At 37.8% G+C, this 27,666-nt stretch overlaps 8 protein-coding genes and 1 long non-coding RNA gene across 11 annotated transcripts; 3 read left to right on the top strand and 6 right to left on the bottom strand.

The window, feature by feature from the left end:
• Positions 1 to 620: 620 nt before the first annotated feature.
• On the bottom strand, positions 621 to 1,213 carry LOC116013513. Its single transcript, XR_004097261.1, has 2 exons — positions 1,096 to 1,213; positions 621 to 1,003 (listed from the first exon to the last, which is right to left on the bottom strand). It is a non-coding gene; the product is annotated as an uncharacterized LOC116013513 (long non-coding RNA).
• Positions 1,096 to 3,229, top strand: LOC116013511 (succinate dehydrogenase [ubiquinone] iron-sulfur subunit 3, mitochondrial). Its single transcript, XM_031253310.1, has 4 exons — positions 1,096 to 1,394; positions 1,798 to 2,036; positions 2,354 to 2,563; positions 2,662 to 3,229. Exons 1-4 carry the CDS (start codon positions 1,101 to 1,103, stop codon positions 2,870 to 2,872), a joined length of 954 nt encoding a protein of 317 aa, XP_031109170.1. The 5' UTR covers positions 1,096 to 1,100; the 3' UTR covers positions 2,873 to 3,229.
• A 62-nt stretch (positions 3,230 to 3,291) lies between these two features.
• Positions 3,292 to 6,192, top strand: LOC116013510 (inactive TPR repeat-containing thioredoxin TTL3-like). The gene is made up of 6 exons (XM_031253309.1): positions 3,292 to 4,447; positions 4,533 to 4,728; positions 5,007 to 5,179; positions 5,278 to 5,611; positions 5,691 to 5,829; positions 5,929 to 6,192. The coding sequence occupies exons 1-5, from the start codon at positions 3,600 to 3,602 to the stop codon at positions 5,811 to 5,813; spliced, it is 1,674 nt and encodes a 557-aa protein (XP_031109169.1). The 5' UTR covers positions 3,292 to 3,599; the 3' UTR covers positions 5,814 to 5,829; positions 5,929 to 6,192.
• A 214-nt stretch (positions 6,193 to 6,406) lies between these two features.
• Positions 6,407 to 8,597, bottom strand: LOC116013512 (thioredoxin F-type, chloroplastic-like). The gene is made up of 3 exons (XM_031253312.1): positions 8,123 to 8,597; positions 6,775 to 6,874; positions 6,407 to 6,692 (listed from the first exon to the last, which is right to left on the bottom strand). The coding sequence occupies exons 1-3, from the start codon at positions 8,422 to 8,424 to the stop codon at positions 6,558 to 6,560; spliced, it is 537 nt and encodes a 178-aa protein (XP_031109172.1). The 5' UTR covers positions 8,425 to 8,597; the 3' UTR covers positions 6,407 to 6,557.
• An 847-nt stretch (positions 8,598 to 9,444) lies between these two features.
• On the bottom strand, positions 9,445 to 10,242 carry LOC116013853 (protein TIC 20-II, chloroplastic). Its single transcript, XM_031253805.1, has one exon. It carries the CDS (start codon positions 10,217 to 10,219, stop codon positions 9,560 to 9,562), a length of 660 nt encoding a protein of 219 aa, XP_031109665.1. The 5' UTR covers positions 10,220 to 10,242; the 3' UTR covers positions 9,445 to 9,559.
• A 1,488-nt stretch (positions 10,243 to 11,730) lies between these two features.
• Positions 11,731 to 12,968, bottom strand: LOC116014156. Of its 2 annotated transcripts, XM_031254159.1 has the most exons (3): positions 12,323 to 12,968; positions 12,059 to 12,149; positions 11,731 to 11,961 (listed from the first exon to the last, which is right to left on the bottom strand). In XM_031254159.1, exons 1-2 carry the CDS (start codon positions 12,902 to 12,904, stop codon positions 12,087 to 12,089), a joined length of 645 nt encoding a protein of 214 aa, XP_031110019.1. In that variant the 5' UTR covers positions 12,905 to 12,968; the 3' UTR covers positions 11,731 to 11,961; positions 12,059 to 12,086. The 2 variants fall into 2 exon arrangements, with proteins under 2 accessions (XP_031110019.1, XP_031110018.1); XM_031254158.1 differs by having other exon boundaries at positions 11,731 to 12,149.
• Positions 12,969 to 13,598: 630 nt separating this feature from the next.
• Positions 13,599 to 14,465, bottom strand: LOC116013980 (PLAT domain-containing protein 3-like). 2 transcript variants are annotated; one of them, XM_031253956.1, is made up of 2 exons: positions 14,338 to 14,465; positions 13,599 to 14,231 (listed from the first exon to the last, which is right to left on the bottom strand). In XM_031253956.1, the coding sequence occupies exons 1-2, from the start codon at positions 14,398 to 14,400 to the stop codon at positions 13,761 to 13,763; spliced, it is 534 nt and encodes a 177-aa protein (XP_031109816.1). In that variant the 5' UTR covers positions 14,401 to 14,465; the 3' UTR covers positions 13,599 to 13,760. The 2 variants fall into 2 exon arrangements, with proteins under 2 accessions (XP_031109816.1, XP_031109817.1); XM_031253957.1 differs by having other exon boundaries at positions 13,599 to 14,228.
• A 3,471-nt stretch (positions 14,466 to 17,936) lies between these two features.
• Positions 17,937 to 19,542, top strand: LOC116012566. The gene is made up of 3 exons (XM_031252134.1): positions 17,937 to 18,577; positions 18,698 to 18,883; positions 18,995 to 19,542. Exons 1-3 carry the CDS (start codon positions 18,113 to 18,115, stop codon positions 19,277 to 19,279), a joined length of 936 nt encoding a protein of 311 aa, XP_031107994.1. The 5' UTR covers positions 17,937 to 18,112; the 3' UTR covers positions 19,280 to 19,542.
• Positions 19,543 to 21,414: 1,872 nt separating this feature from the next.
• On the bottom strand, positions 21,415 to 22,781 carry LOC116011965 (mitogen-activated protein kinase kinase kinase 18-like). The gene has a single exon (XM_031251411.1). It carries the CDS (start codon positions 22,686 to 22,688, stop codon positions 21,678 to 21,680), a length of 1,011 nt encoding a protein of 336 aa, XP_031107271.1. The 5' UTR covers positions 22,689 to 22,781; the 3' UTR covers positions 21,415 to 21,677.
• Positions 22,782 to 27,666: the final 4,885 nt, after the last annotated feature.

Below are 27,666 nucleotides of genomic sequence, written 5' to 3'. Positions count from 1 at the left end.
TTGTGTACAATAATAGGGGTTTGGATTGGTGGTTTTGTGAAAATTCATCAAACAAAATAAATGTCAAAGGTTTGACCGGATCCTAGGCTCTGACTGTCTATTCATCTTCATACAATAAAACCTGCCATTTTCTATGACTTGACTCCCTGCATGGTTGGACTCTGTCCTCCAATTCTCTTGCATTTTGTACCTGCGCTCGGTAGGTTTAACGCTGCAGATTCTCGGTTAAATTTGCACATACTTTAATTTGATATATATAAACATAATTATGCGGTCCAATTATTACTTTAAACTTTTAGTTAAGATGGACATACTATATTGCATTGTAAATCCTAATAAAAAAAATAATCTTCAGATTCTATATCTGTAGTTAACACATTTTGTATTTGCAGTTAACAATTTCTGTACCTTAAGCTATAATATTGTGTGCCATCAATTATCAAGTTATTTGTGTATATGTACAGAAACAGTTAACTGTATATACTGAATGTATTACCTGAAGGTACAATTTTTGTATCATAGTTTAGAAAGCAATATGAACATTTGTCCATGGTATAACAATTGGTTAATATGAAGTACATGAGTTTTTAATGGGCAAATTAGTTTGTGGACCCTGTACATTTTGTAAGGTGGACTCTAGTTCAAAACACACTATTAATAATGTTCACAATTTATATACTGAATGTTCAGAACTAAATGTTCACAATTTACATATTGAATATATTCAAGATATAAACTGTGATGGACCCACATTGCAAGATGGTCAGCGTCCATGGTATAACTATTATTTTTAATGCTATGGGGCCTTGATGTAGGCATGAAGGCCCAATATGTCAGTCGATGGAGACAATAGAAAAGGCCCACATTTCTAAAATACTCTTTGAATGGGCCGACCCGGAAGCTTTTGACTAAATTCATGAATTGTCACCACGTTTCAGCCATGCAACCAAGTGTCGTCGTGTCGTGTCTTCTTCTAAGCAAAGACCTCGCATGCTGCAGCCACCTAAGACAAACAAAAAAAGAATTAAATAAATGCAACCGAAAACACTCCGTATATGTATAAGAATAATCCAAGAGGAGGGAGTTGTAATTAACTAAAGATGTCGAGGAATTTGTTAAGAAATGGAGTGATGAAGAGCAGTGTACGAGGTTTATTCAAGAAAGCTGCCGGGGAATCAAAGGGATCAGAGAAGTTTCCGAGTCTAGAAGGCCACCCAATTGCTCAAGAACACGCAGGGGAAGCTGTGGAGTCAAACGTAAACAGGTTGAGACAATTAGGCGAAAACCAATCTCCGAAGAAAGAGTTCAGAATCTACAGATGGAGCCCTGATCATCCCAACCAAAGGCCATTTCTTCAGTCATTTCACGTCGATCTCTCCGCTTGTGGCCCCATGGTACGCACATTCAAATTTTGGCCCAGTTTGCTAAATGGCTGTTAGGGTGGTTAACTGATTGCGTTATATGGTATGTTATATAATTAATTGATAACATTAGCCGTAGAAATATGTTAGTTAAATTAGTTGTTAGTTGATATCGTTTTGATATAATATTTTTTTCAAAATTTTAAAATTTAAAATGTTGTTTATTTGGTGTAAGCGGTTTTTGAATTTCAGCATTTTAAAATTAAAAAAAATTATTAATCAAACACTTATATTAATTTTTTAATCAAGTCACAACACTTAGCCAATATGCTTAAATAAATAAGTCAAAATTGAAGACAGGCTTTTATTTTTGGTCGAATTGAATATTATAATAATATTGAAAAATTAAAAACTAGAAAATTGAATTTGTGCGTAGGTTCTGGATGCGCTGCAGAAGATAAAGGGTGAGGAGGATTCGAGTTTGAGTTACAGGAGGTCTTGCAGGGAAGGGATATGTGGGTCGTGCTCGATGAACATAGATGGCGTCAATACTGTGGCGTGTCTGAAGCCAATAGACACAGACACGAGCAGGGCCACGGTAATCACGCCTCTGCCGCACATGTTCGTCATCAAAGACTTGGTGGTTGACCTCACTAACTTCTACCAACAGTACAAGTAAGGCCACACCTACTCCATCAATTAATTTGTTTTTTGAATTTCAGCGTTATGGTAGGATTGAACGCTTATTACTGTGCCAAAGTCACAAATTTTCGAGATGTTGGGGTTATATTTGGCTTTTTAAGCCTTTTATTTGCCTCTTCTGCCCCTAACAATCCCGTCCATCACCAGGTGCTTTTAGACTTATCTTGTACAGGTCCCCATGAGACTGGAACTTGTGACCTGGCCCGGGCAATGTGTTGGTTACCTTCACCGGGGTGAAACTATTCTTAATATTTTCAAAATACGACTAATGTATTTATAAGCATCTGCAGGTCAATTGAGCCGTGGCTGAAGACGAGAAAGGCGGCCCCGGAAGGAAGGGAATACAGGCAGACTCCGGAGGAGAGGAAAAGACTAGACGGGCTGTACGAGTGTATATTATGCGCCTGCTGCTCAACTTCCTGCCCTTCCTACTGGTGGAATCCTGAAGAGTTTCCCGGCCCGGCGGCTTTACTCCATGCTTATCGTTGGATTTCCGACAGGTTTATTTTATTTATAACAAAAAAATGTACATTTTTCTTCAGACTTTATTCATGATTAGTCTCACACGAGTTAAGTTTTTGCCTATATGTATATGCAGCCGGGACGAATATGCAAAAGAGAGATTGCAGGCAATAACAGAGAATCAGAAACGGTTGTATAGGTGCAGGACTATAAAAAATTGCACGGCATGTTGTCCCAAGAGCCTAAACCCAGCAAATGCCATAAATAAGATGAAGACTAGGCACCTTACCGCATACCCAGTGGAGAAATATGAAGCTGAACCAGAGCCTCGTTATGGACAATCTTGAATTTTCAATTCATCTTTAACGTAAACCTCAAATGAGAACATACGATTGAAATAGTTTAATTATATATGTTAATTTTATGCTTTTAACTTTTAATTATTTCAATTGAGTTCATATATATAGTTGTTGAGGCCTGAGGGTGACAGGCTTTTAGATGATACTTTTAATTAAAATTGTGGCAATAGTTAATTTTCAATATCTTTTGCTTCCTCTAAATATTTAGATGATTTTAATTCTTCCTCACCGAGATTCTAGCTTTCCCACAAAATTCAAAACCCACACAAAAGTGATCCAAAAAATTGTAGGAAAACTCAAACTAAACAAAACAAATAAAAAAAAAATCCATTTCAACAAAAAGAAACAAGTCTAAACTATACTTTTCTGTTTTCTTTCTACCATCTTTCTTCTTCTTCACCCGAAGATACAGAGAGAGGGAGGAGGAGAGAGAACGGAAGATTATTTCTTTCCTTATTGGGCATAGAAAAACAATACTCCTGGAGAGGGGTATTTGCTAATTTTCCCAAACCCCATAACTAATCTATTCCTCTCTCTCTGCATAAACACACATTTTTTCCATAAAATAAATTTAACACATGCATGACCTTTCCATGCATGCATGGCGGTCAGAATTCATTCAATTCCTTGCAATTCCATCTCCTTTTCTATGTTTTGAGAAGAATTGAGTCTGGGAAGGCTTAGACACATACAATTAATCAATCTTCTGTGTGATATGAGAAATTCTCCTGAGAAAAAATCATCAGGTTGTGGGTTGCTAAATGCGTTTTTCGGGCGCAGGAGTATATGGCATAGGAGGTCCACCTCCACAGGCTCACTCAAAATACACAGTGCACACGATAATGCCAGAAATTCTATGCACAAAACTCCAAGCACTCCCAATGCTAAAACCAACTGGGATGCCCAGAAACAGGGCCCCGATAGGGTCATTGCTCGCCCTGGCCCCGACCATTCCAAGCCGGCTGCTGTTTATCACCAAAACCAGAACAATAAAAGCTCCATTGATGATAGAGCACACCAAGGCAGGGGAGTGTATAAAGGTACTAGGAAGGTCCCCGAGGGGACGATGGGGATTTCAGGGGAGCTGGACAGCATGATCTTTGATCATCAGAGGTCAAAGGCGGCCAGCAACTTAATCCGGGCTTCCTCTGGCAATGTTATGCTGTACGGGGATTTGGGGAATTTAAGACAACCTGAGAGAAACAACAATGTTGTTACCTTGGCTCCTGTGGAAGAGCAGAACGGGAAATATGGTCATGAAGAGGCTGAGAAGCCTCCCCCCTCCTCCCTTTGTCGAGGAGTTATTTCTAACAGCATGGATCCTGAGGAGTTGAAGGTTTTGGGGAATGAGGATTACAAGAATGGGAGATTTGCAGTAGCCTTGGCTTTGTATGATGCAGCAATTGCCATTGATCCCAATAAGGCATCTTATAGGAGCAACAAATCTGCAGCCCTGACTGCTTTGGGGAGACTTCTTGAAGCAGTTTTTGAATGCAGAGAAGCAATTCGGCTTGAGCCACAATATCAAAGAGCCCATAACCGTTTGGCAACTCTATATGTCAGGTAATGGGGTTAAATCCTTGTCACGTAATGACCGGCAAATTTATGGATGTGCTTATAATAATAATAATTTACTGTAATTTTTCAGATTAGGTCAAGCAGAAACCGCGTTGCATCATTACAAACAGGCAGGGCATGAAGCAGATCCTGATGTTATGAGCAATGCTAAAAATCTTCAACTACATCTCTCCAAGTGCACTGAAGCTAAGAAGCAAAGAGATTGGAACACCCTTTTGAAAGAAAGTAGCCTCGCTATATCAGCTGAGGCTGATTCTGCACCACAGGTTAGCCAACTATTCATCAAATTATGCATTGCATCTCTTCTTTGAGTTTCCATATCACCTTGACTATGTTTGGTAGAGCTTATTTTAGAGCTTATAACTTATTTTAAGTTACAAATAAGTTATAAGCTCTGTTTGGTAAAACATGGACAGCTTAAAATAATAGCTTATTTTGAGACGCTACTAGCAACTAGCTTTTAAGCTTTTGGCTTAAAGCTAGCTTATAAGTTAGGTATGCCAAACAGAGCCCTTATTATTTCTTTTTTCTTTTTGTTGATCAGATATTTGCTCTGAAAGCTGAGGCACTGATAAGGCTCCATAGGTACCAAGATGCAGATGAAACTTTGCAGAAAGGCCCAAAATTTGATGTTGATGAATGCACCAAATTCTTTGGCCCTGCTGGTAATGCAACCATGCTGATCATACAAGCTCAAGTCGACATGGCTGCTGGCAGGTTAGTACTAAGTACTAAATAAATAATGATGTAAAAGATGAAGAGAATCAGGCCGCAAATGTGTTAAATGAGGTTTAAACTCAAAAACACTTTGGCAGGGTGGATGAAGCTTGGAAGGCAGCAGAACAAGCAGCTCGGCTAGACACTAATAACAAGGAAGCAAGCATGGTGGCTAAGAAGATGTGCGCTGTTGCAAGCGCAAGATCAAATGGCAATGGACTGTTTAAGGCGGGAAGGTTTTCAGAGGCTTGTATTGCATACGGGGAAGGACTCGATCATGACCCCTACAATGCTGTCTTGCTGTCAAACCGATCTGCCTGCCGGACAAGGCTTGAACAATATGATCAAGCACTTGAGGACTGCAATGCTGCCCTTACTTACCGACCATCTTTCATCAAGGCTAGACTAAGAAAATGCGATTGTCTCCTCAAGGTATAGACTCCACTTATCCTGTCAGTCAGAGTCTAGCTAGAAAACTTGTTATAATATGATTTGATTTATTGATATATAGATGGGGAAGTTGGAAGCCTGTATGCAAGAATGCGAGTCTTTGATGAAAGAGTGTCCAGAAAATGAGGAGGTTTACAGCATCTTAAAGGAGGCCAAAGAACAGCTCAGTAAGGTAGTAGCATGACAGGATCAACTCCCCTGTAAGTAGCTTCTTATATAACTATAAGGGCACAATATATATATATATATATATTAGTTAGTATTATTATATATACACATGTTGACAATGATTTCATTAGGTGGATATTGAAGGCTAAACTCAAATGGTTAGAGAGTTGCAGATACTGAAGATGAAAACCAAGATGTCTGGGATAGCCAGCTCTCAAAGTTGAATCAGAGAGCGAGACGGCCAGATTACACTAGGAAGAAGGGAAAGGATCCTTTCAAACTCATGTTAGGGAATAGGGTTGAATAGATTGGGCTGGGATTGAAAGATACTCAAGGATTACATTCACTTTTCTGCTCAAAATGTAATTATATTTAGTTTTGGATGGTTGTTAGGGAGGGAGGATTAATTAATTACATAAGAAGAGGTAATTACATTTCTTCTTATATTCATTTAGTATGTTTTTTAACCCCTTTTCTTGTAGCTTCCTTAGCCAAAGACATCATTGTTATTTGTTAAGAAAACTACAGGGTTCATATGACCTTATGGACCAAGGTTAAATCAGCATCTGCATTTATACCATTAGACAATGTCACCGACTCCATCCAGAATATGAGGAACCATGGCTAAAGGTTTTCCTTATCAAATTATTTGTCACTATACACAAAAAACAAAACTAGAAAGAGTACAATTTATTACATCATATTCATGCCAGTAGATTGCATTATGAACAAATTGCGCAAAGCATACGATGAAAGAAATCTAGCCTGACCTTGCACACTCGATGGCCGCTATTAAATCATCTATTTTCGCTCCAGTCACTTCTTTAACTATCTTGCCAGACTTCAGAACCTTGAATGTAGGAACCACCTTTATGCCTAGCTCCTTTGCTAATGGCTGTCAAAATTTATTGACTATAATTATTTATTTATTTTTCCATAATAAGTGAGGTGAAAGTCAGAAGGTGTAGAGCACAGACCCTGTTATCCTGGTTGCAATCCAACTTTAGAAAGACAACATCAAGATACTTTGCAGACAGTTCTTCAAACTTAGGAGCAATAACCTTGCAAGGACCACACCTGCAGATAGACATAATTAAATATATAAATAACAAATGCATTAAACACATCACAAAACCTTGCCAGATTCTCCCAATAAAAAACACCCTCTGTTATTGTCCAAAACCAATTAGATGTTTTACAATTCCTCACAAGACTGTAATGCTCGCTTCAACTTAGATTACAAAAAGTTGTCAATTTTACACACTATCAGTCATATTATGTTGGATAAATCATTAGCGCTTGGCATAATTTCGGACCAGCATATATTTGGACCAAACTTATCCTTATTATATGTCCTTTTCTTTTTGAAATTGTCTTGTCCTCACATGGTACTTGTGGCTGTTGCTTCCTCTACATCATACATGTGGACATCTTTCATTGAAGAATTGTGGAGTAGCTTATTTAGTGGATTTGCATGCTAAATTAGTGTGTCTAACTACACCATATAAAGCCATTCTATTTACGAGAATGGATCATCCACTTCTGATCATCATCTAGTTCACTTCTTAATTATTCATTCTATGTTCATCAGTCTGAGCTAAATAATAAAAGTCAGGTTTTAACTACGTTTACAGATGCACGTAAGCATAGCACTGTGTTAACCTTGGGGAGCAATATCGGTTTTATACGACTACACCGTCCCGGAAAATTGCTCTTAAGGCAGTGTTCCTAAACACGGCACAATAAATCTTTTCTTGCTCTTTCGTACATGACGTTTCTAAACACCCATCCAATATTTATAGTAGCTGCACAAGATTTGCTTTCCCAACATATTATTGGCTTTATTTGGTAAATGACTGATTGAGTTAGAGGGTATGACTAAAGAGGTAAGCTATAGCTTATTGATATAATTTCTTTTATCAAAAAGCTAATTAAAACAACTTTTTGAATTTTAACATTTTGAAGTTACAAAAAACTGATTAACCAAACACTTATATTAATTTTTTAACCAAGTCAAGCAGCTAATAGTGATCAAATAAGCCAAAATTGACCGATGAGCTAACTATTTTACCAAACTGGCCAATTTATGCATTTTAAATTATTTCCTAACAAAACCTAATTTTTTCACTATCAGTCATATTATGCAGCTACTCCACTATCAGAGCACAAAATTAGATTAGGAAATGAGTATACTAAACTCATAATTGTATTAAGTTCAGAGGCCACTGGTTCAGATTACCTCAGAGCAAGATTTGTCGCAATCATAACAATAATTTTACAGAAGGATTCTACTACAAACAGGGAGAGGAGGGATGATAGAGTTACCATTGAGTGTACATGTCAAGGACGACGGCTTTCTCACCGGCGGCTTCGACAATAGGCCAGAAGGTATCTTTGTTAACCTCGGTCACCTTACCCAACGTCGGAGTAGTAGTAGCCGTAGCTGTAGAGTCTAAGCTCGCCTTAACCCTCAAGCTCAGACGCCCTCCAGATTTCAACGCCGCCGGGTTGTTGTATCTACGATCCACTGCGACGCTGACCACAAACTGCTTGGTGGACCTGCTGCTCGAAGAACTCAACATTACCGGCTTGAACGCCGCCCTGTCAACTTGAACTTGTAAAGCCATTAGAGATTCTTACAAAGACAGAAATTGTATACACACAGACAAAGGGAGAGAGAGAGGGAGGAGGAGAGAGATGCGCGGCGGCGAGGAGCTTAAGAAGAGGTGGCGGAGAGCGCGGATCGCTAGATACGTTATGCGAAAGGACAAATTTGCCCTTCGGATCTTTTCATTTTTGTGGCAGGGCTGCGTTTGGGGATTAACTTCATCTGAATAGGAAATAAGCTCTCAAATCGCATATTCAGATTGGATTTTCTTTGATCTTCTGATAAATAAGACCGAATTCTCTTTTTTTTTTTTCTGGTAATAATGGTTAGATTATGAAATATAAGTGTTTTTAAATGACAAAATTTTAATTAAAACCTTTTAAGAAGTGTTGCTCTCGTAAGACACTAATTTTATCAATATTTTAATGTAATATAATGGTAACAAGCAGGTGCAAAACGTGACATGACACAACAAATTATTTACTTTAAAAATGAATTGGGAATTATATTTTGGTCCACAAAAAGTGGTATTTGCAGGAAAATATATTTCTATATTTATTTTTGGATTTTTCTCTCCTTTTTTATGGTTTAGATTTTAGGAGTACTTCGCAAGTGGGTTAGGATAAACAATAAACGAGAATAAAACCTTTTCCCACCACAGAAAATTGAGTTAAATATAGATCATTGACCTGACTAAGGTCGTAGTTACCAAAATCATTTTGTATATATATATAGAGTCCATAGAACCATTGCTGGGGTAAACCTGTAAATTTTAATGCACCGTTACGATGTGAAATTGAAAGGTTGAGATTAGACGGCCGATGAGACATTCGGTGCTAATGTATGTAAATTTTAATGCACCGTTACGATGTGAAATTGAAAGGTTGAGATTAGACGGCCGATGAGACATTCGGTGCTAATGTATGATGTCTATTTACTAGGTCAAAATCATTATAAATTACAAGATCAACGGTACACAAGTTAACATATTAACGGAGATTCTCATTTAAACATAATTTTATATATATGTAAAATAAAATGCACACAATAAAAGAAAATTGAATAAATAATAAAACCATCCATTACATGAGAAAACAAAATATAGGAGAAATAACGAGAAAAAAAAATCTCATTTTGTTGGATAAGCAAAACTACTACATTTGTTGCTTGGCAGCGTCAGTGACGAGGGGGAAGTAAGGGGTTTTACCAACGATACTAGAAACAAGCCCATAAAGAAAGCAGCCCACTACGAAAAGAAAAAGCCCATTATAAAGCCAAATTGTAAACTTGAGCCCAATACCAGTATGGCCCGGCGAGAGGATCCGCTGCAGCAAGAGCGGCACGACGAGGAGGATATCGAGGACCAAAGCCTGGAGGGCGTTGAAGCGGGCGTAGTGGCTCAGGCTCGGGTTGCGGACGATGCCCAAGTAGAGGGCGAAGAAGGTGACGAAGCTCGCGAAAGGGATGGAGCGGTAGAGGGCGAGGAGAGGGAGGATGGGCTCGAAGGGGAGGGCTAGGGCGGGGAATTGGGCGAAGAGGAAACGGCCGTATTGGAGGCCGTTGAAGAAGGGGAGGAAGTAGGCCACGGCGGAGATTAGGCGGTCGGTGGCCGGCGTTGTGGTGTAGAAGGCGGTGATGGGGGCGGTCTTCGTGGGGTTGGGTGGGGATCGGATTTGGGAGAGTTTCGGTGTGATGGGTTTGAGAGGATGGGGTAGGAGGAGGCGGTGGCGGTCGGCGAAGGTGGTGGTTTTGGTGGTGGTCAATGGTGGTCTGTTCAGCGGGAGAGAGAGGCGGAACAGAAGGGTGGAAGCCATTTGCGAAAAGGGTTTTGGCCGTCTCACTCTCTCAGGGATTTTGACTATATTTATCAAGAATTTGAACGCTTCTTCTTGAGATTTTCTATGGTACAACTTACAGAGCTAATGGTACAAATATCTATTACACTAAAATTTTTCCCCTGACTTACTAATATTCATTTAAATTTTTTAATATATATTTTAAGTCATATTATGCCATTTATGCCCCACAAATTGAATCATGTGTTGGGTGATAAGTTTTGGTGTAAAATTTTATGCAATGAATTAGTATTACTTCAGATTATTAGTTTCGGTTTTAATTCAACCTTAATACTTTTTCATGACCTAATAATGGTTAATTATTGTATTTTTAAAAAAAGTAGATATGTTTTGTTTTAATTAAAAAATTTGAATTGATGATTGCACTATAATATTCGTATTGTTTTATATAGTTGAACTATATATATATATATATATATATATCATGGGCTTGTTTGGTTATCTGCGGTTAGAAGTTAGCGATAGCGGATTGTGTTAGCGGTTATCAAATAGCGGATTGTATTAGCGGGTTTGACTAACGGATTGTATTAGCGGTTTGTAAAAAGATATTTGGTTAAATTAGCTGTTTAGACTAGCGGTTAACATGTAAAATGACCAAAAGGATATACATAATATATATATATATACACACACACACACACACACACATATATATATATATATATATATATATATATATATATAACAACAACAATAACAATAATAATAATAATAATGTTTTAAAGAAAAAAAAAGAAAGAAGATGAAGAAAGAGGGGGGAGCCGCACAGTGGCTCCCCTTTGTTTCCCCACTTATCCCACATCTGTGGGATAAGTGGGGAATGGAGCCTTGAGGCTCCAACATTTCATTTTCAATAGCTTGCCTGGGCAAACGTGAAGTTTAATTTTTTTATTAAATTTATTAATTATAAGGGCGTTTTGGGGAAACAAATTATTTCCCCAAAACGCCATTGCAAAACGCTGCTATGTTGGCAGTTTGGAGCAAATTCGCTGCTCCAAACCGTCATTAACCAAACGTTTTTTCATCGTTTTGATCAAAATTGACGGATCCGCTAATAACCAAACAAGGCCCATATTCAAAACGGGGAGCTATTAAAGTTATGTTCATCAGAAAATAGGGAGAATACATAAACAACTTATAATTAGTTGTTAGCCAAGCTCAAGAATCAATAGAGTGGACAATCAGGTACATCCATTTTAGTCTGCACCAATTTAACTTACTTGTTCAGTAAGTTATATTTGGGGTAAAAGATTAATGTTCAAAACTCAACAACAACAATAAAGAGATTATGCACGAAGTGAAAGATTATGCACAAAATTGACAGAGTGTGAGGATTATGGCCCCGTCTACTAAATCACTAAATTATCATGATTTTCATCCTTCAAAATACTTTGTCAGGTCGAGGTATAAGGAGACTTGAGGTTGGGGATTCAACTACTTAGGCCAAGCTATATCCATTTTATAGAAAATTAAATACAAAAACCATGGTGTCCATAGATATGCTTATAGGTGAAAAAGATGAGTTCAGTTTTTTTTTTTTTTAAACTTCAATACAAAACCACGGTACATAGATAGATATCTATACATGATCATACACCTCACTTTCAAATTCACTATACATTATTATCAACAGGGAAATCCTGTTTTCATTCCCCTCCGACAAAATTGCCAAACATCCTTACAAATAGCAGGTGCAAAGCCTGTGCAATGCAATGGAGCAGTCATACACATCAAGATTCTTGGAGAAAATAAAAAAGGGAAGAAACCAAAAGAACCTGCGATGTATCATAGTCTCACTTTGGGCATTCTTCCACCAGAAAGTAAATTAGGAAACAGCTCTCCCAGTTTGCCATCCAAAACTTTGCTTCATTAGTTTCCTTGATTGACTCTGCAATGAAATTCAGAGCAGAAAATTGCTTTATAAGCCATGACAAACACACAAGAAGTAATAATTGATGAAAGAAATTTGATTCAATTCAATGTTCTGATCAGCAACAACAATAAAATAACATAATGTAATGATAGAAATGAAAATTTATAGGTTAAAAAATGAATTGAAACCTCAATTTCCCGGCCACGATCACCGAACAATATAAGGTTCCCCTGAGGTATCCGCGGCAACGAAAGGGAAGAAAACACCATCATCTCAATATCAACGGCCTTGCAATCCGGTGGGATTTCAAAAAACGACAGAGAAAACTGCTTTGAAACGACAGCGGCATCAAAATAAATCAAGCCGGAGCTGGGGATATCGACGCGTATCTCATCAACAGGGAGCCAGAGGAAGAGCTCCTGGGCTGCGACACCGGAAAGGTCCGAAATCCTGCCGTAGCTTAGGGTTCCGGCGACGGTTACGTCGTACCAGACATCCGTCTCGAACCGCGCGGCGCAGGAGCAAGAGCGGTTGAGCTCGAAGCGTCCGGTCGCGGGGTCGAAGGAAAAATCGGAAATTCCCTTTGGGAATATGCCTGCCGGGAGAGCATAGATGTTCAGGAGATCATAGATCGACGGAGACGCCGACGATTGCGATTTCGTCAGAAAAATGAAGAAAAATGTAGCAAATGTGTAAATTGTTGGGAATGTCGGCAACTTGGGTTCATAATTTGAAACCATTTTAGAGCATTTGAAGGTTTGTTTCTCCATCTTTCTCCGCCGTTCTGGGTTGGGAAAGGCGGAGAACAGTTATGGATTTTCCCCTTTTTTTTTTCTTCTTCTTCCTAAACAAGAAGTTTGAATCATTGCCTTTTATTCTCGTCTTCATTTAGTTTACCTGAATTAACGAAACAATAAATTTTACTTTTTGGTGGTTTTATTTTGGTCCTCTAATACTCAATCATATTTAATTTTTAACTATTAAAATATTTTTACTATTAAAATTCTCTAATTAAGTATATAGTCATATAATTTGTATTATATTTAGCCTTATTGTTTAATTTTATGTTCAACTATTGCAAATAATGCTCATTCTGAAAGAAGCAAATAAGTATATGACTATATAATTTGTATTATATTTGGTCATATTGATTAATTTCCTGCTCAACTATTGTGAATAATGCTCATAAGTAAATACAATGTTAGTACTTACTCTGAAAGAAGCAAATGCACAATTATGCATTGTGCACCTTTTTGTACTTTAATATGATAGTTAGTCAACTACAATTTGAAAGTTATTTTTGAATCAAATTTTATCAAAGGTAAATCTTGGTTCATGGTATAATTTACCACAAATATAATGCTCTTTTCAGAAGTGTTCTTTTTGAAAATTGACAATAATTGATTAAAAAATTAGATGACAAGACGAAATGTAGACTAAATATGATTTATGAGTAATAGTGAATAGACAAAAACTGAAATTTTTTCATATATTGAATGAAAATTAGATGACACCAAAAAAAAAAGTTCATTATTTCAAAAAAGGAACAAGGGCCGAATATGAGAAATTGGGCAAGTCCAGAACAGACCCATGTGAAATTATACAAAAGAGTCCAACACCTCTCTCTTACATGACAGCTACAATTCCAGCAGTTTCAGAGGCGTCGAGGGGAAGAGACTTAGAGGCATCAGAAACACAATTGTTTCTTATGGCGGTGAGCTCATACGGCGGCGTATCAGTGGCCAACCACTGCTCCACCGTGAAAAGCTGCTGGTAGCACGCCTGGTGGACTCCGGTGACGGTGACCTCCACGTAGTTACAGTACCAGCCGTGGTGCGGGCCGGTCCCGTCGGATGTGAGGTTCATGTAGCAGACCCGACCCGACAGGCACGGGCCGCGCGCACTGAAAATGTCCAGATTCCCCCTCTCAAAATAGTTGTATCCCGGGCCCATAAGCCCGCCCCAAGCCTCGAGATTATTGATCCTGATACCATAGCCATCGGCGTCGTATAGAGTCAATGTAATGTTCGAATCGGTCCCTGCTTTCACGATCGATCCGGTTCGAACATAAACCGTGTACACACAATCCGGATCCTTCTAAAACAGAATGATCGGAGCTGGTTAAACTCGATCTCATCGCATCGCATCGCATCAATCCGTTTAATGTAAAATCTATAAAAAAGAGATTGGAGAGTGAACTTACAGATCCAGAAATGGAAGAGACGGCGATGGAGAAGAAGATGATGAAGAAGAAGAAAATTTTCATGGCTTCTTGAAGCTTCTCCGTTTGTGTATGTTGTGAGAGTGGTGAGCTTGACAAGTGCAATAAGTGGAGTGGATCATAGATGAGAGTGTGATTCGGTCTTTTTATACAGAAAGATCGGGCCAGAGTTTGGGTTTTTAACTTTTTGTTTTAAAAGTTTTTTAAAAAAAAACTCATCAATCATCAAAAGTTTTTATTTTTTTTCAAAAAAATAAATTAATATTATTACCAAATTTAACAAGTAATTAATGAATAATAATTAATAATTTACTTAATTGGTTTTTCATATTTAATTATAATATGTGGTAAGTATTTTGCGTGCATTTTCGAAGAGCCTCAAGGGACTCTCGAAGACATGTGGATATACTTCAATATTATGTTATATATATACATTTGTTTTATTTATTCATTTATAAAATAATCACAAAATTTATTTATTCATTTGTTTCGCCAAGAAAAATTATGCTTATTATTATTATTTTTTTAAGTATTACTGACTCTATTAAAATGTAGTATTATTTCACTAAAGAAAAAATTATGCTCATTATTTTTTAAGATCTTAAAATGAGACTTTATGTGCTGGTAATAATTTGATGTCCTCATAAAGAGTAACATGTAAAGGTAAGGTGAAAAGCGAGTTATAGTAAAATGCATTGAATACGTGTACTCCTGCAGGGCTGCACACCAAATACTTGAAACGTCAATTTATCGAGTATCGGACGGAAATATAGATGAACAGATACTACAATGTAAATAAGATCAGTTCTATTGAAATTGTCAATTTAATTAATTGGAGGGATTAATGAAGCATTATGCATATCTTGAGCGCGAGATAGAGACATTTGTAGCCTATTTGGTGGTCTAAATGAGTTAATACTTAATTTAGTTCGCAACTAAAATGATTTTTCTTGATTGTCCTCTGGGTAAATTCATCGGAGATCTTTCTTCGTCCGTTTAACGTGCACCAGCGTTCGCTTCGAGAGGCACGGGAGTTACGGATTCTCTCGAAATTCTTCCCCACAAAAAGAGCCCACTTGTCACTTAAGCTACCCCATTGCATTATACATAATTTAATCATTGACTATAGTAATTTTTACCTAAGTTAATCTTCAACTATAGTGATTTTACTCAATTTAATTCCATACTATAATATTTTTCTCGATTTAATCTTTGATTATAACGGTCGAGAACTTCATTGAATAAAACTATCAAAATCGATAACCTAATTAAATATACAAAATTATTTAGAATTAAATCAAAAAAATTATTATAATCGAGAATTAAATTAAATATTAATTATGGTCTAAACTAATAATTACAATGTAAAATAAAAATGACCATGGCTGAACAATTAACTAGAGTAGGCAGCTTTGTAGCTGGCCGGGTGGCCGAGGCCACCAAACTCCGGCGACTTTTGTCGAATTTTAGCAACCGACAAAACTAAACGGCCGCCTTCCATTTAAAATATTGGTACGTTGTGCAGGTGAACTGAAGCAGGTTTTTTTTTTTTTTTTTTTTTTTTTTTAAATTCTTGTTTTAATAATAATAAGATACGGAGTACATAATAACGAGATGTTTGGTTGGGTAGAAAAGTTTTTCCATAGAAATTCTTTTCTTTAGAGTGAAGGAAAATGTTATTTTTTATGTTTGATTTATAGAATTAATTTTCTGATCATATTTAAGGAAAATAAAATTCTTGGTTGGACCAAGGATTTTATTTTTCATGGAAGATGTGAAGAAAAAATTGATATGGTTTAACTATTTTACACTTTGTGTTCTTTTTTAATTATTTTTATTTTTATTACTTTGTGGGACATATATGTCTTTATACTCGTTATTCTTTATAATTATAAATCCAACCGCAAACAGAATTAGTATTCATAATAATTTTTTTCCACCCACCAAACAATGAAATTCGTCTTCCTTGTAATTACTTTTCTTATTTTTCATGGAATTTCAATTCCATTTCTCCTAAAATATTTTTCACGAATCGAACGAGCCCTAAGGGAAAATTGCATTTTTGTCCTTCAGTTATACCTGACACCCGTGATGTATATATATTTTTTTTTGAAGATACACCCGTGATGTATATTTAGTCACTGAATTATATGAATGACCATTTTTAACTCTAAATTATGTGCAAAGGCAATTTTAGTCTCTGAATGACCAAATCAATCACTTTATTAAGTACTCCATAATATATTGGCGACAAATATAGTCGTCGAGGGACTAAAATCACTATTTTAAACATAACTTGGGAGTTAAAGATGGTCACACATACAATTCAAGGACCAAGTCTATACAACAAATATGACAAAGTGGCCAACAATGTAAATTTTTCACATAGTAATATATAAGAATCATGCTAGGTTCCCCTCCATTTTCACCGTATAATTTAGCAATATCAAGGAGAGATGTTGGTGGAGAAATGAGGGGAAATAATTATTTTCTAGTACTATAATATAGAGGTAGTTGTAGGTTGACTCATGGGCTATATTACTGTTGTGGAAGGATTTGATAGTTAGAAAAGTTTGAACTTTCTTAGAAATTTAAAAAATAAAAAAACTATTCATATATTTGGTGCAATTTTTAATTTATGAAAATTTGGATCAATAGGAACTGCATTTCAGTTTTCAAAAAAAAAAAAAAGGAATTGCATTTCATGATATAAGCCTATAAGGAAAAGTAAATCCGAAGATAGGATTCTTTTTCCTGGGTGGTAGGAATCTACTCAATTTATTTAATTATGTATTTAATTTACAATATGATTCACTACATAATGATGCGGTAGGTGTGTGTATACATACATACGTACCAAACGACCTCTTAATTTAGAAAAATTAGGTACTTTGACCAGTCATTATACTGTAGACCATGTATTGATACTGCAGTTGTGTTGAAAGGGAGCTGCAGTTGCGCGGGACAGAGACCGTGCTATCCATTTGAAATTGTAGTTGTGTTGAACGGATACTGCAGTTGTGTTGAACGGATGAATAACCTATGTTCCGTGCAACTGCAGTTTCCTTTCAACACGACTCCAGTATCAACTATGATCATGATCCACAATGCATTGTGGACCACAATATAATTTGCGTACTTTTACATGTAATAATGACCACTTTCAGACATAATTTGAGTGGAGTCACGAAGGGCGATGCAGTCGGTGAAACAAGGCTTCAAAAGCATGGTAAGATCAGGGACAAGCTCCATTTGATGACAAACCCCTGGCTGAATGGGTGCCTCCTAGCATTGAGGGTTGGAATGCAGACGTGATGGTGGCTTACTTGTTGCAACTGTTTCAAGGTACAAAGGATTTTGGGTCAGAAGGGTCTACTGATTATCAAATTCTAGCTATATTCCTGAACAATGTCAATAGATGCAGGGAGGTGATTGTATTTTGTAAATTTATGTGTCACTGTAATTAAATAAGCTTTGTAAATATTAGTAGTAGTAGCAATTAGTATATCAAAAAGTTATAAAAAACTGCATGTAGTAAAGCAGAATATATGAATGAGTAATCAGCCATCCATCTCCCATGCCTCCAATTAATGTAAATCACACGCAGCATCTACTCTGCCAAGGGAACAATGCAACGTGCTCATCAATGGCCTTTCCAGACTCCATTTATTCACTCTCTACTTTCTGTTTGATCTTCTCCATCACTTTTCTCTCTTCTTCTTCTTCAGTGTAGCCATTTAGAGCTCACCGGTAAGAAATGTCGTCCCATCATAATAAGACGGATTCAGAAGTGACCAGTAGCCTGGCGCCCTCGTCGCCCAACCGGCCGGTTTACTATGTGCAGAGCCCCTCAAGAGACTCCCATGACGGGGAGAAGACCACCAACTCTTTCCATTCCACGCCTATCATCAGCCCGGCCGGGTCGCCCGGCCGCCATTCTCGCGGCTCCTCCTCCACGCGCTTCTCCGGCTCCCTCAAGCCCGGATCCCAGAAGTCCACCAGCCGACACCACGACCGGCGCCCCCGCAAGACCGACCGCCACTGGAAAGAGTTCGACGCCATTGAGGAAGAGGGCCTTCTCGACGACGACCGCCGCTATAACGGCTTCCCGCGCCGGTGCTATTTTCTCGCTTTCCTCGTCGGCTTTTTCGTGCTGTTCGGTTTCTTCTCCTTGATCTTGTGGGGCGCTAGCCGGAATCAGAAACCCCACATTACACTCAAGGTGAGATCTTAAATATCTTTTTCAATAATGACAGAAAGGTAAAGAAGACAAGATTTACATATATAATAAATTATTAAATTCTATTCCAATGTCCTAACACCTATCATCTTTTTCTTGCAGAGCATTTCGTTCGATCAATTTGGGATCCACGCCGGGATGGATAATTCCGGCGTCGCTACCGAGATGGTGTCCATGAACTCTACAGTCAAGCTTTTATTCCGCAACACCGGCACATTTTTTGGGGTGCATGTGACGTCAACGCCGTTCGATCTCTCCTTTTCAGAGATCACCGTCGCAACCGGAGCCGTAAGTAACAATTTCCCATCATCAAACAAGGCAAAAACTTGTATGAGACTAAAATGTAATACTTATAATAACAAATACAATACTAAATTATGAATAAATATTATATTACAGATTAGGAAGTTCTATCAATCCCGGAGAAGTCAGAGGACGGTGACGGTGACGCTGAGAGGGAGCGGTATTCCGTTGTACGGAGGGGGAGCGAGCCTGAGCAGCGAGGACGGGAAACCGACGGCGCCGGTGCCGTTGACGCTGAGCTTCATGGTTCGAGCCAGGGCGTATGTACTGGGCAGGTTGGTGAAGCCACGGTTCGAGAGAAGAGTGCAGTGCTGGGTGGTTATGGAGCCCAAGAAGATGAACGTGGCCATATCTTTGAGGAAATCGTGCAATTATTCTTAGAAAAGAAGAAAAAACAGGAAAAAAAATATGGGCAGTGGCTTTTGTTGTGTTTTCTGCAATGGAGAAATTTCATGCCGACTTGGAGTTGTGGTGGGGCCGGCGTTGACAGTTGCTGCTTTGAATTGAATGCCCCAGTGAGAAAACACATGAACTCTGGGAAATTGTTTTTTCGTGTCTTTTTTTTTTCCACGTGAAAGATGGAGTGGTATCATTGCCACATTTCATTTTCTTAATAATATCCTCAACCACATTTAAGCAGGTCAGACTTGAGTAGTGATAAAAAAAATATTGTCATTCAACTAAATTTATCATTCTTAGGTGAATCATTGTGGGAATCAAACCCAGCAGATTAGCTCACTTGTCACTTGAATTACACCATTAAATTTTACAATTTAAATACTGAATGTTCACAAAGTATATAAATTTTGCCGGGTACATGGTATAACTATTAGGTAAAACTAGAGTGGCCCATTCTTATGTGATACTTATTACTCAATTGCTCAAACCCATAATTGGGCTTTATTACCCCATACATTTCAAGTCATATTCAAGCTATAAGCTGCCTATGATGAACTTCCTTCTATTATGGGCTATACTGTCCACACTCCACAGGCCTACTGGCTACAACCTCAAAAGGCATCATTCAACGGTGGGAATCAAACCATCTTCTCGCGGATATTCTCACCTCAAGGACAGCACGGTACCATCCTCTATTGAGTTTCTTGGGCGCACAATTATATACTCGAATGTGAATATTAATACTAAACATATCTAATTTATCTCTTCTTCATGGACATAATTGAACCATGTACTCCCTCCTAATTAAAAATCTAAACTATTAGTTGGATTACTTTGGTGGACCCTAAGCAACAAGAAACACGTGGACAAGTGAACCATAATTTCTTTTTCATCTCAACAAAGCCTAAGCTGTTAGTTGGACTATTTTGATGGGTTCTAAGCAACAAGAATACCAAATTTAAGCATGTTCTCCATCTCAATTAAAAGCATAAGCTGTTAGTTGGATTGCATTATTTATGCTCAACAAACATAGGGGTGAATTTATGAGACTCTATTTGGCCGAAACTGGAATATTTGATGCCAATAAAATAATAAAAAAATATAAAGAAAAAATCAACATGAGATTCTTGTCCCAACAGAAGTGCAGCGGTCAGGTCGGTTGGAGGTTGCTTATAGCGTTGAGCTGAGGCATTACAAAAAGGCAGCAAAAATCCCAACGCAACTTGATTGTGCAATTTGCACCAATCGTCATACCACAGCTGATAAACATCAAGATAATAAAGCTTCTCCATTATCCCCCAACAACACAATTCCAATATAAATTAACAATCTTTTCGAAACTTCTCATACTTATCGTGACTCTATCGCCGGCATCACCATTGACGCAAAAAAGTTTGTGGCTGATTCCATAAATTAAATTTGTCATTTCGATAATAACTGAATGATTAAATCCATATCACAAATAACTAATCGACTAATTCTATACAATTTATGAAGATTATCCTTATATAGTTAGTTAAACTGTTTATTAGCCTTATTAATTTGGGCTAATTAACTATGAGTAGCTATGACTGATTTACCTCTTTTACGATTAGAGTCCTTAAGGCGGAATTCACCCAAAGCACACATTCAAATAACAACTATATATTTTCTGGTAAATTTATAGAATCCATTTGGATTGTATGGGAGAAATATAAAACCCAACATGCTTAAACAAAGGCTAAATGAGCTTAACTCGATAACTTTGTTTTTATAGCTCTAAATATGATATTCACTTTTAATTTCTAATTCAGAGTTATGACTAAACGGAAAAAATAAAATAATAAAATAACAGATTAGTCCGAATCGATTAGCCCGACAACCCGACAGAGCTAGCCTGAAACTGACTGGGTTGACCCGATTGACATCCTTATAACAGCCCTATAACAGTCAATTACGTCAGGTATGGTACCTAACAGAATTTTTTGAAAAGAAATTGCAACTAGAAGATGTGTGGAAAGGGATTTGTTCCATTTCTTGGGCGTTGAGGCATAACATTATGGGAGTTGCAAGTTGCAATTTGCAAGTTGGGAGATGGAAGAATGGGTGTTAGTTGCGTATGACAGCTGAAACAAATGGCCTAACAACAATTTGATTTCGATTCAATTCAATTCATTCATTAACTGTAAAATCTGAAACTATTGACTGTATAGTCAAAACACTGCCACTACCAGCCAGCATCCTCTGTATCTACCCTCTATTATGTACATTAAAAAACAAAAAAATTAATGAACAAAAATCACGCTGGCTGCTAAAATTAAGGTGAAAAAATATCAGAGCCGCCCAAAAAAAAATCGTGGAAACTCTGAAGTTTTTGGAGGTTTACAGTTGACACTTGACATCATCTAACGTTGACCCACTCGTCGGAATCTTGAGACCAATTGGGGGATTGGTGGCTGACTATTCCCCGCAGCCTGTCCGCCGGCGAATATTCCGATTCCGGTCGGGGTAAAGATGTAATTGAAGATGATTCCGATACCCAATCCGGGAAATCGAAAGGGCATCTAGGGGAAGGCGATGGAGCTGAAGCTTCTAATGAAACAGTGGCGCCGTTTTCTTCGCCGGAGATGAAGGGGTGATTCAGGAGCATCTCAGCCGTCCATCTCTTTCTTGGGTCCTTTATAAAACACTTCCCCAGAAAATCCTGGCCGTCGACCGACAATTTCCCGTGAATTTCCGGGATTTCCTCGCCGACACCGATTCTCATCAAAAGCTCTGCCACGTCGGAATATTTCCACGCCGGAGCTCCGGTGGCCATCTCCGCCACCGCGCACCCAAGTGCCCAAATATCCGCCGCCGGCCCCTGCTCGCCGCCGTTCACCATCTCCGGCGACATATACATCGGCGTACCCCTCAATTCACACCCCAATTTTTCCCCCCCATTTTTCTTAGCCAATCCGAAATCCCCAATCTTAACCTCTCCATCTTCGCACAACAAAATATTCTGAAGCTTAATATCACAGTGAACATACCCAAATTTATGAATATACCCAAGCCCGCGAAGCAGAGCTTTGCTATACTTCCGAATCTCAATCTCCGACAACCTACGATTCTCCGAATTCTTCACCTTATCCGCTAAAGCCCCTTGAGAAGCGAACTCCAACAACACATTGTACAACTTCTCGCCGTTCTCGAAACTGTAGCAATCTCCGAAACATTGAATAACCTCTCGGCAACCTCGGAGCTCGTCTAGTACAGCTTTCTCGTTCATCAACGAATCAAAACACGAAACCCCGCACGACTTTACTACCATCGCCGGCGAAGCTCCGGCGATCCCGTGGCTTCTCGGCACCGCCAAGCTCACCTTCCCGAAACTCCCGCGCCCCAACGTTTCGCCGCGAACCCAATCCATGGCTCCTCGAAGCTCTGAAATTCTGAAGATTTTTGTTTTCTTGAATGGAGAATTGGAAGGTATGGGAACAAGAGAACTAATTAACACAGAGTTTCCTATATGGAGTGGTATATATATACGCGGCTGGAATTTGCTCTCTTTAAAAATTAAAATTAATTATTTTGACCTTTTTTGGGTGGGATTGGGACTTTGGGAGAGGGTGGGGGGCCGGGGGGGGGGTTAGGGTGTAACGAGGTGGACGTGAACATACGTAGTGACGTATAATGCGTGTAGGAGTAATATTGCGAGTAGTTTGGTAATGAAGAAAAACAGCACGTGGTGAAACAGAGTACACCAGTTTGGAAAACGTGGGTGTTAAGGTGGGAAAAATCCTCGACTTTTCTCCTATTTACAATTTGTCCCACACGGATTGGATTATGAGCTTTACCCACACTAACAAAACTCTTCTTCATGGGGCAACTCCAGCCCAACATATTGGTTAGACTATTCATCTGACTTGATACAGGCTTCAGTGGAAAATTCAGACTTTCTTTTTGATGCTGCGATCACTCCTAATCACAAATAGGAATAGCAATTTGTCCCGTTCTCAAAGGATATCTCTAATTTTTGTCCTGACGAAAATAAAGATGGAAAAAATTTACGGAAAATAGGGACCGGATACCCCTCGCCCTGCTCCGTCCCCAAATAATTATTATAATTAAAAATTTATATATATCTTTTAAAATTAAAATTACAGTAATTTAAAATTTTGATCAAGAATTGATCGGGGATGGGGACTATTTTCAATTCTCCGCCGGGGTTTCAAGGACAGGGAGGGAGAGTATACTCCCCGCCCCGCCTCGTCCCGTCCCGTTGCCATCCCTAATTACAAAGTTACATATTTAATTATTAGTGAGATTAGCCTAATAACCTATTGGACTTATTTTTATTTTTATTTTTAATTTGAATTGATTAACACTGAACAATCTAGACTATTTTATGTACTCTCAGGTAATGAATGCGAGTCACAGAAACTAATTTTAAGTACGTATGATTTGATTGCATACATATCAATTAGTAAGAACATAAGTATATTTTAACGTTTAAATTTTAATTTAGTCAGTTGTTGAGAATCGACTCTCGAGACTCAAAAGTCGCTATCAAAGCGCCCCAAGAACTGAGGAAGGTTCAATTGTGAATGGATTGATCCTAGAAGGGGAAGACCATTATACCAAGTTTGAATGCAGAGGAAAATTCATGCATGAATTGCGGCAGGTGCATGCATGCCATGAGGTGGCTAATGCATGCACGAAAGTCAAGGAAAGTTGATTGGTTTAATTATTCTATGGTACTAGATTAAGATTAAGATTAATTAGACTAATGATAGAAATAAGACAACCTTTTGGACTCATGCACTGTGACGTTGGTGGTGAGGATTGTGGCGGTCTATGTTGATCTTAATCAATTTGACATTTCAATTCTACTGTTTTAAAGAGATTATTATTAGTGAAAAGTAAAATCAAGATTAGATATATACCGCCATAAAGATAAGATCATAGGAAGATTCATTTGCTATGATTAAAGCTTGATTAGAAGTACCATCAGTCCATCACACGTTGCGTTCATACACCCAAATACAAAAGCCACACTTTGATTTATGCCAAAAGAAAATTGATAAATGTACTTTCATGGAGTATAACTCCCGTCGCATATACGAATTTTATTGGATAAATAAATGTAAATGAATAAAATCAGTGGCACCAGTGGCCCACTTTATTTTTTAAATTAATCAGAGCATGACACCTTAATAGGGAGTAAAAAGTGATGGTAGAGGGGCTACTCAAATGTGTTCTTAGCTGAAACTTACTTTTTTTATTAATTATATTTTACAATTTTTAAACATTACTTTTTTTATTTTTATTTTTTTTTATATCACATGATCTGAAACCCAAGATTTTTTCCTATCAAGCAATCTCGTCTCCTTTTAAAGAAAATCTATAACTGATGACTTTGGTAATATACTAATCCATAATTAAATGTTTAAGCGCAAAACGTGACATTAAAGTATACAAACCAATCAGCCCCACCTCGATGTATGATTCACGTTGTACTAAATTAAAATGTTTATAAGTTGGAGGTCCTTTTACTAATTAAATATTTCATGCATGCCCCTGTATGTTGAAATTAGACAAATAAACATTTCAGTTGTGTAAAATATGTGATTGTAACGTGCGCAGCAGACGACATCCAACTATGCAAGCCATGTACATTATGATATGTAGGGTTCCTAATTAATTAGGTGAAAATAATGACCCATCCCCTATCACATGGGGATGAATCCCTATATTTACTCATCTAAATTTTACTTCATATAACTTAATATAGTATACTCCATAAGCAAAACTGTATATATGTTTGTTGATTTTTGGATCTAGATAGTTGACGGATATAAGTCGATTCAACTAAACGAAAATAAAGAATACTTAAAAGGAAATTTGAAAGCAATGGAGTGTTGTTATTGTTCTGAATAAAAAGAATAGGAAAAAGTGTCAAATAGGCAACCACCCCGGTAGAAGCCGAATACTAGACCATCAGTATCTAACCTATCACTCATTAATTTTATTGAACATTTGACGATTGTTGTTTTATTAGGATCGATACAATATAAATCCTCCTAATTGTGTGTTTAACGTTTTCTTGCGAAAATTAAATATGTAAATGAAATGCTATAAAGCGCTCTTAGACATAATTCGGTAATTTTAGTAATGAGAATATGTATGTCTTTCCCTTTTCTTTATCGATGGTTTAATACAATTTAGCATGCAGTAAGTCTTGTTTGATACCGCCTCACGTGAGACATGTTACACATGACTTATTTTTTAGCATGTAAGTCGTGCTAACTATTAACCAGCCTTTTAACGACAAATAATCATACAAAGGATAGTTACAAATGCCATATTAAATATAGGTAACGTCTGTCAACATTTTGAGAACCCTAGCCGAGGATATATTCCGATGACCATGCACGTTGACCAAGGGTCTCCAAAATCATGCTATGCGAGTTGACACCGAGTCCAGGAAAGTACTATAAAGGACTTAATTATATTGCTAGTTGGACTTAAAAGTCATAACTGGAGATGGTAATGTAGGGTTTGAATAATCCCACTGAAAACATGTATGAAAAATGACCCAAAAATGTTGGAAAGTCTGGATTAGATCCCTTTTATAGAAGATTAGGATGTGACTGGTGGGTTGATTGCGCATCTCGCGATTTACTTCGATAGTAACTCTAAGGGCAGGGTCATGTGAATTTAGGATTAACCCGACAAAGTTGTGATTATTTTTTATTTTTTTTTAAAAGACATAATGTACTTCGACACCGGCCACCTAGTTGATAACCGGTACCGAAAGTTGCCTCACTGTATTAATTTAGTCCTCTACGGTTACATCCAATCCTATAATCACAGTAATAATTAATTTGTCGAAAGTTATATAATCAGAACATAGAAGTAAATTGGTAATTAAAATAGTCGAGATTCTTTTATCCTATCTGATCTTTTGCGGCGCACCGGCAGAGGGAGCAGAAAGCCCTTGTTTCCGCCACCTTTGCGGCCTTGCCGGCCGTGATTTTTGCGCTACAAAGTGTCGTTAACTAAGGGGCGGCACGGAATGCCAGCATTCTTTTATTACTTTATTCTCCATGAATGTGAAAGCTGATCTTTGAATGAAACAGTACATGATGGAAGCATTGGCTTCAGTGGTAGCTTTGGAGTGTGAAAGATTAGCAGAAATCGAGGATGTGGCGGGTGGGCAATTGAAATTGAGTACAGGCAAGCAAGCAAGCAACTTCACGTTTTTCCTGGTTTTACAACTGTTGCAATCACATGTTGTCCTGTTCTTACGTCCCGCGATTTTCACACACTGTACCACGGCTACTACGTACTATTTTGTGCGCGTTTAATTTTGGATTTTGAATTGCAATCTCTCCGAACATATCTCGGCCTTACATTCATTTAACAAACTTCTTAATAGTTGGTCAGTTAGTATTGTCAATTGTGCGATACATAATCTTGTCCATTTTCAATCGCGTTCAAATCTTATGTACACTACTTCGATTATATGTGAATTGTTAATTGCCACTTTTTGTGTGCCTATCATTGGCAAAGTCTCTACTCCTTATGTTTTACCTAACAGTTTACATAGTATGACACAGAAGACCATTGGTCAATGCATATTGTACTTGGAAGCTATCTTAGGCTAGTCTTTTCAATTGTACGCGAACAAGTATTACTCATATTTAAATTTTAATATGACATCTTTAACTGTCTCATATATAATAATAATAATAATTAAACCACCATAGGTTAATGATCAAGTGTAACGTGTATCAAATGTCTGCAAAAAGTACAAATAAAGAGAGTGAGGGGAAACACCGTCCATATTAAGAATCACATTTAATTTCTCCGATTCATCATTTACCAATTAAGCACAAGAAAAGTCTTCAAAGTTTATATTAAACTAATTTCAATAAAATCAATGAGTTTAGTGATAGAGATTAAAAATTTCAATGAACTTTAATTACTAAAGATAAATTTATCCTACTAAAAAAAAAGAATATTAGGCTTACCGACATAATCTTCAATTCATATGTATCAAAGAAGTATATATTAGAGAGCAGTAGAGAAGTCACATGTTTTTTCACATAATTAATATGAGGGAAAGTAGATGGAAATTCTTGAAAAGCGCCACCAAACTTCACCGCATGTAGGCGACGGCGGTGAGACCGCGTATATGATAAAGCACGTGAGAGTGAAGAGCAACCCACCGAACAGAACAGAGGCCCGAGGATTTGGACAAGAGGTTCGGCCCGTCAAATGCGGTCAGTAGTGGTGTACCAGTCAGTTTCACACCTACATTGTCTCTTGGAGGAGTGTGGGTCCCTTAGCTAACATGATCATGGAGCCCATTTCTTCTGGGCCCACAGATCACACAGCCTTGA

This window comes from Ipomoea triloba, chromosome 3 (genome assembly GCF_003576645.1).
Source record: "Ipomoea triloba cultivar NCNSP0323 chromosome 3, ASM357664v1".
Lineage (NCBI taxonomy): Eukaryota > Viridiplantae > Streptophyta > Magnoliopsida > Solanales > Convolvulaceae > Ipomoea > Ipomoea triloba.
Note: the sequence above shows the minus strand (reverse complement) of the source record. Positions and strands in the feature narration are given on the sequence as shown.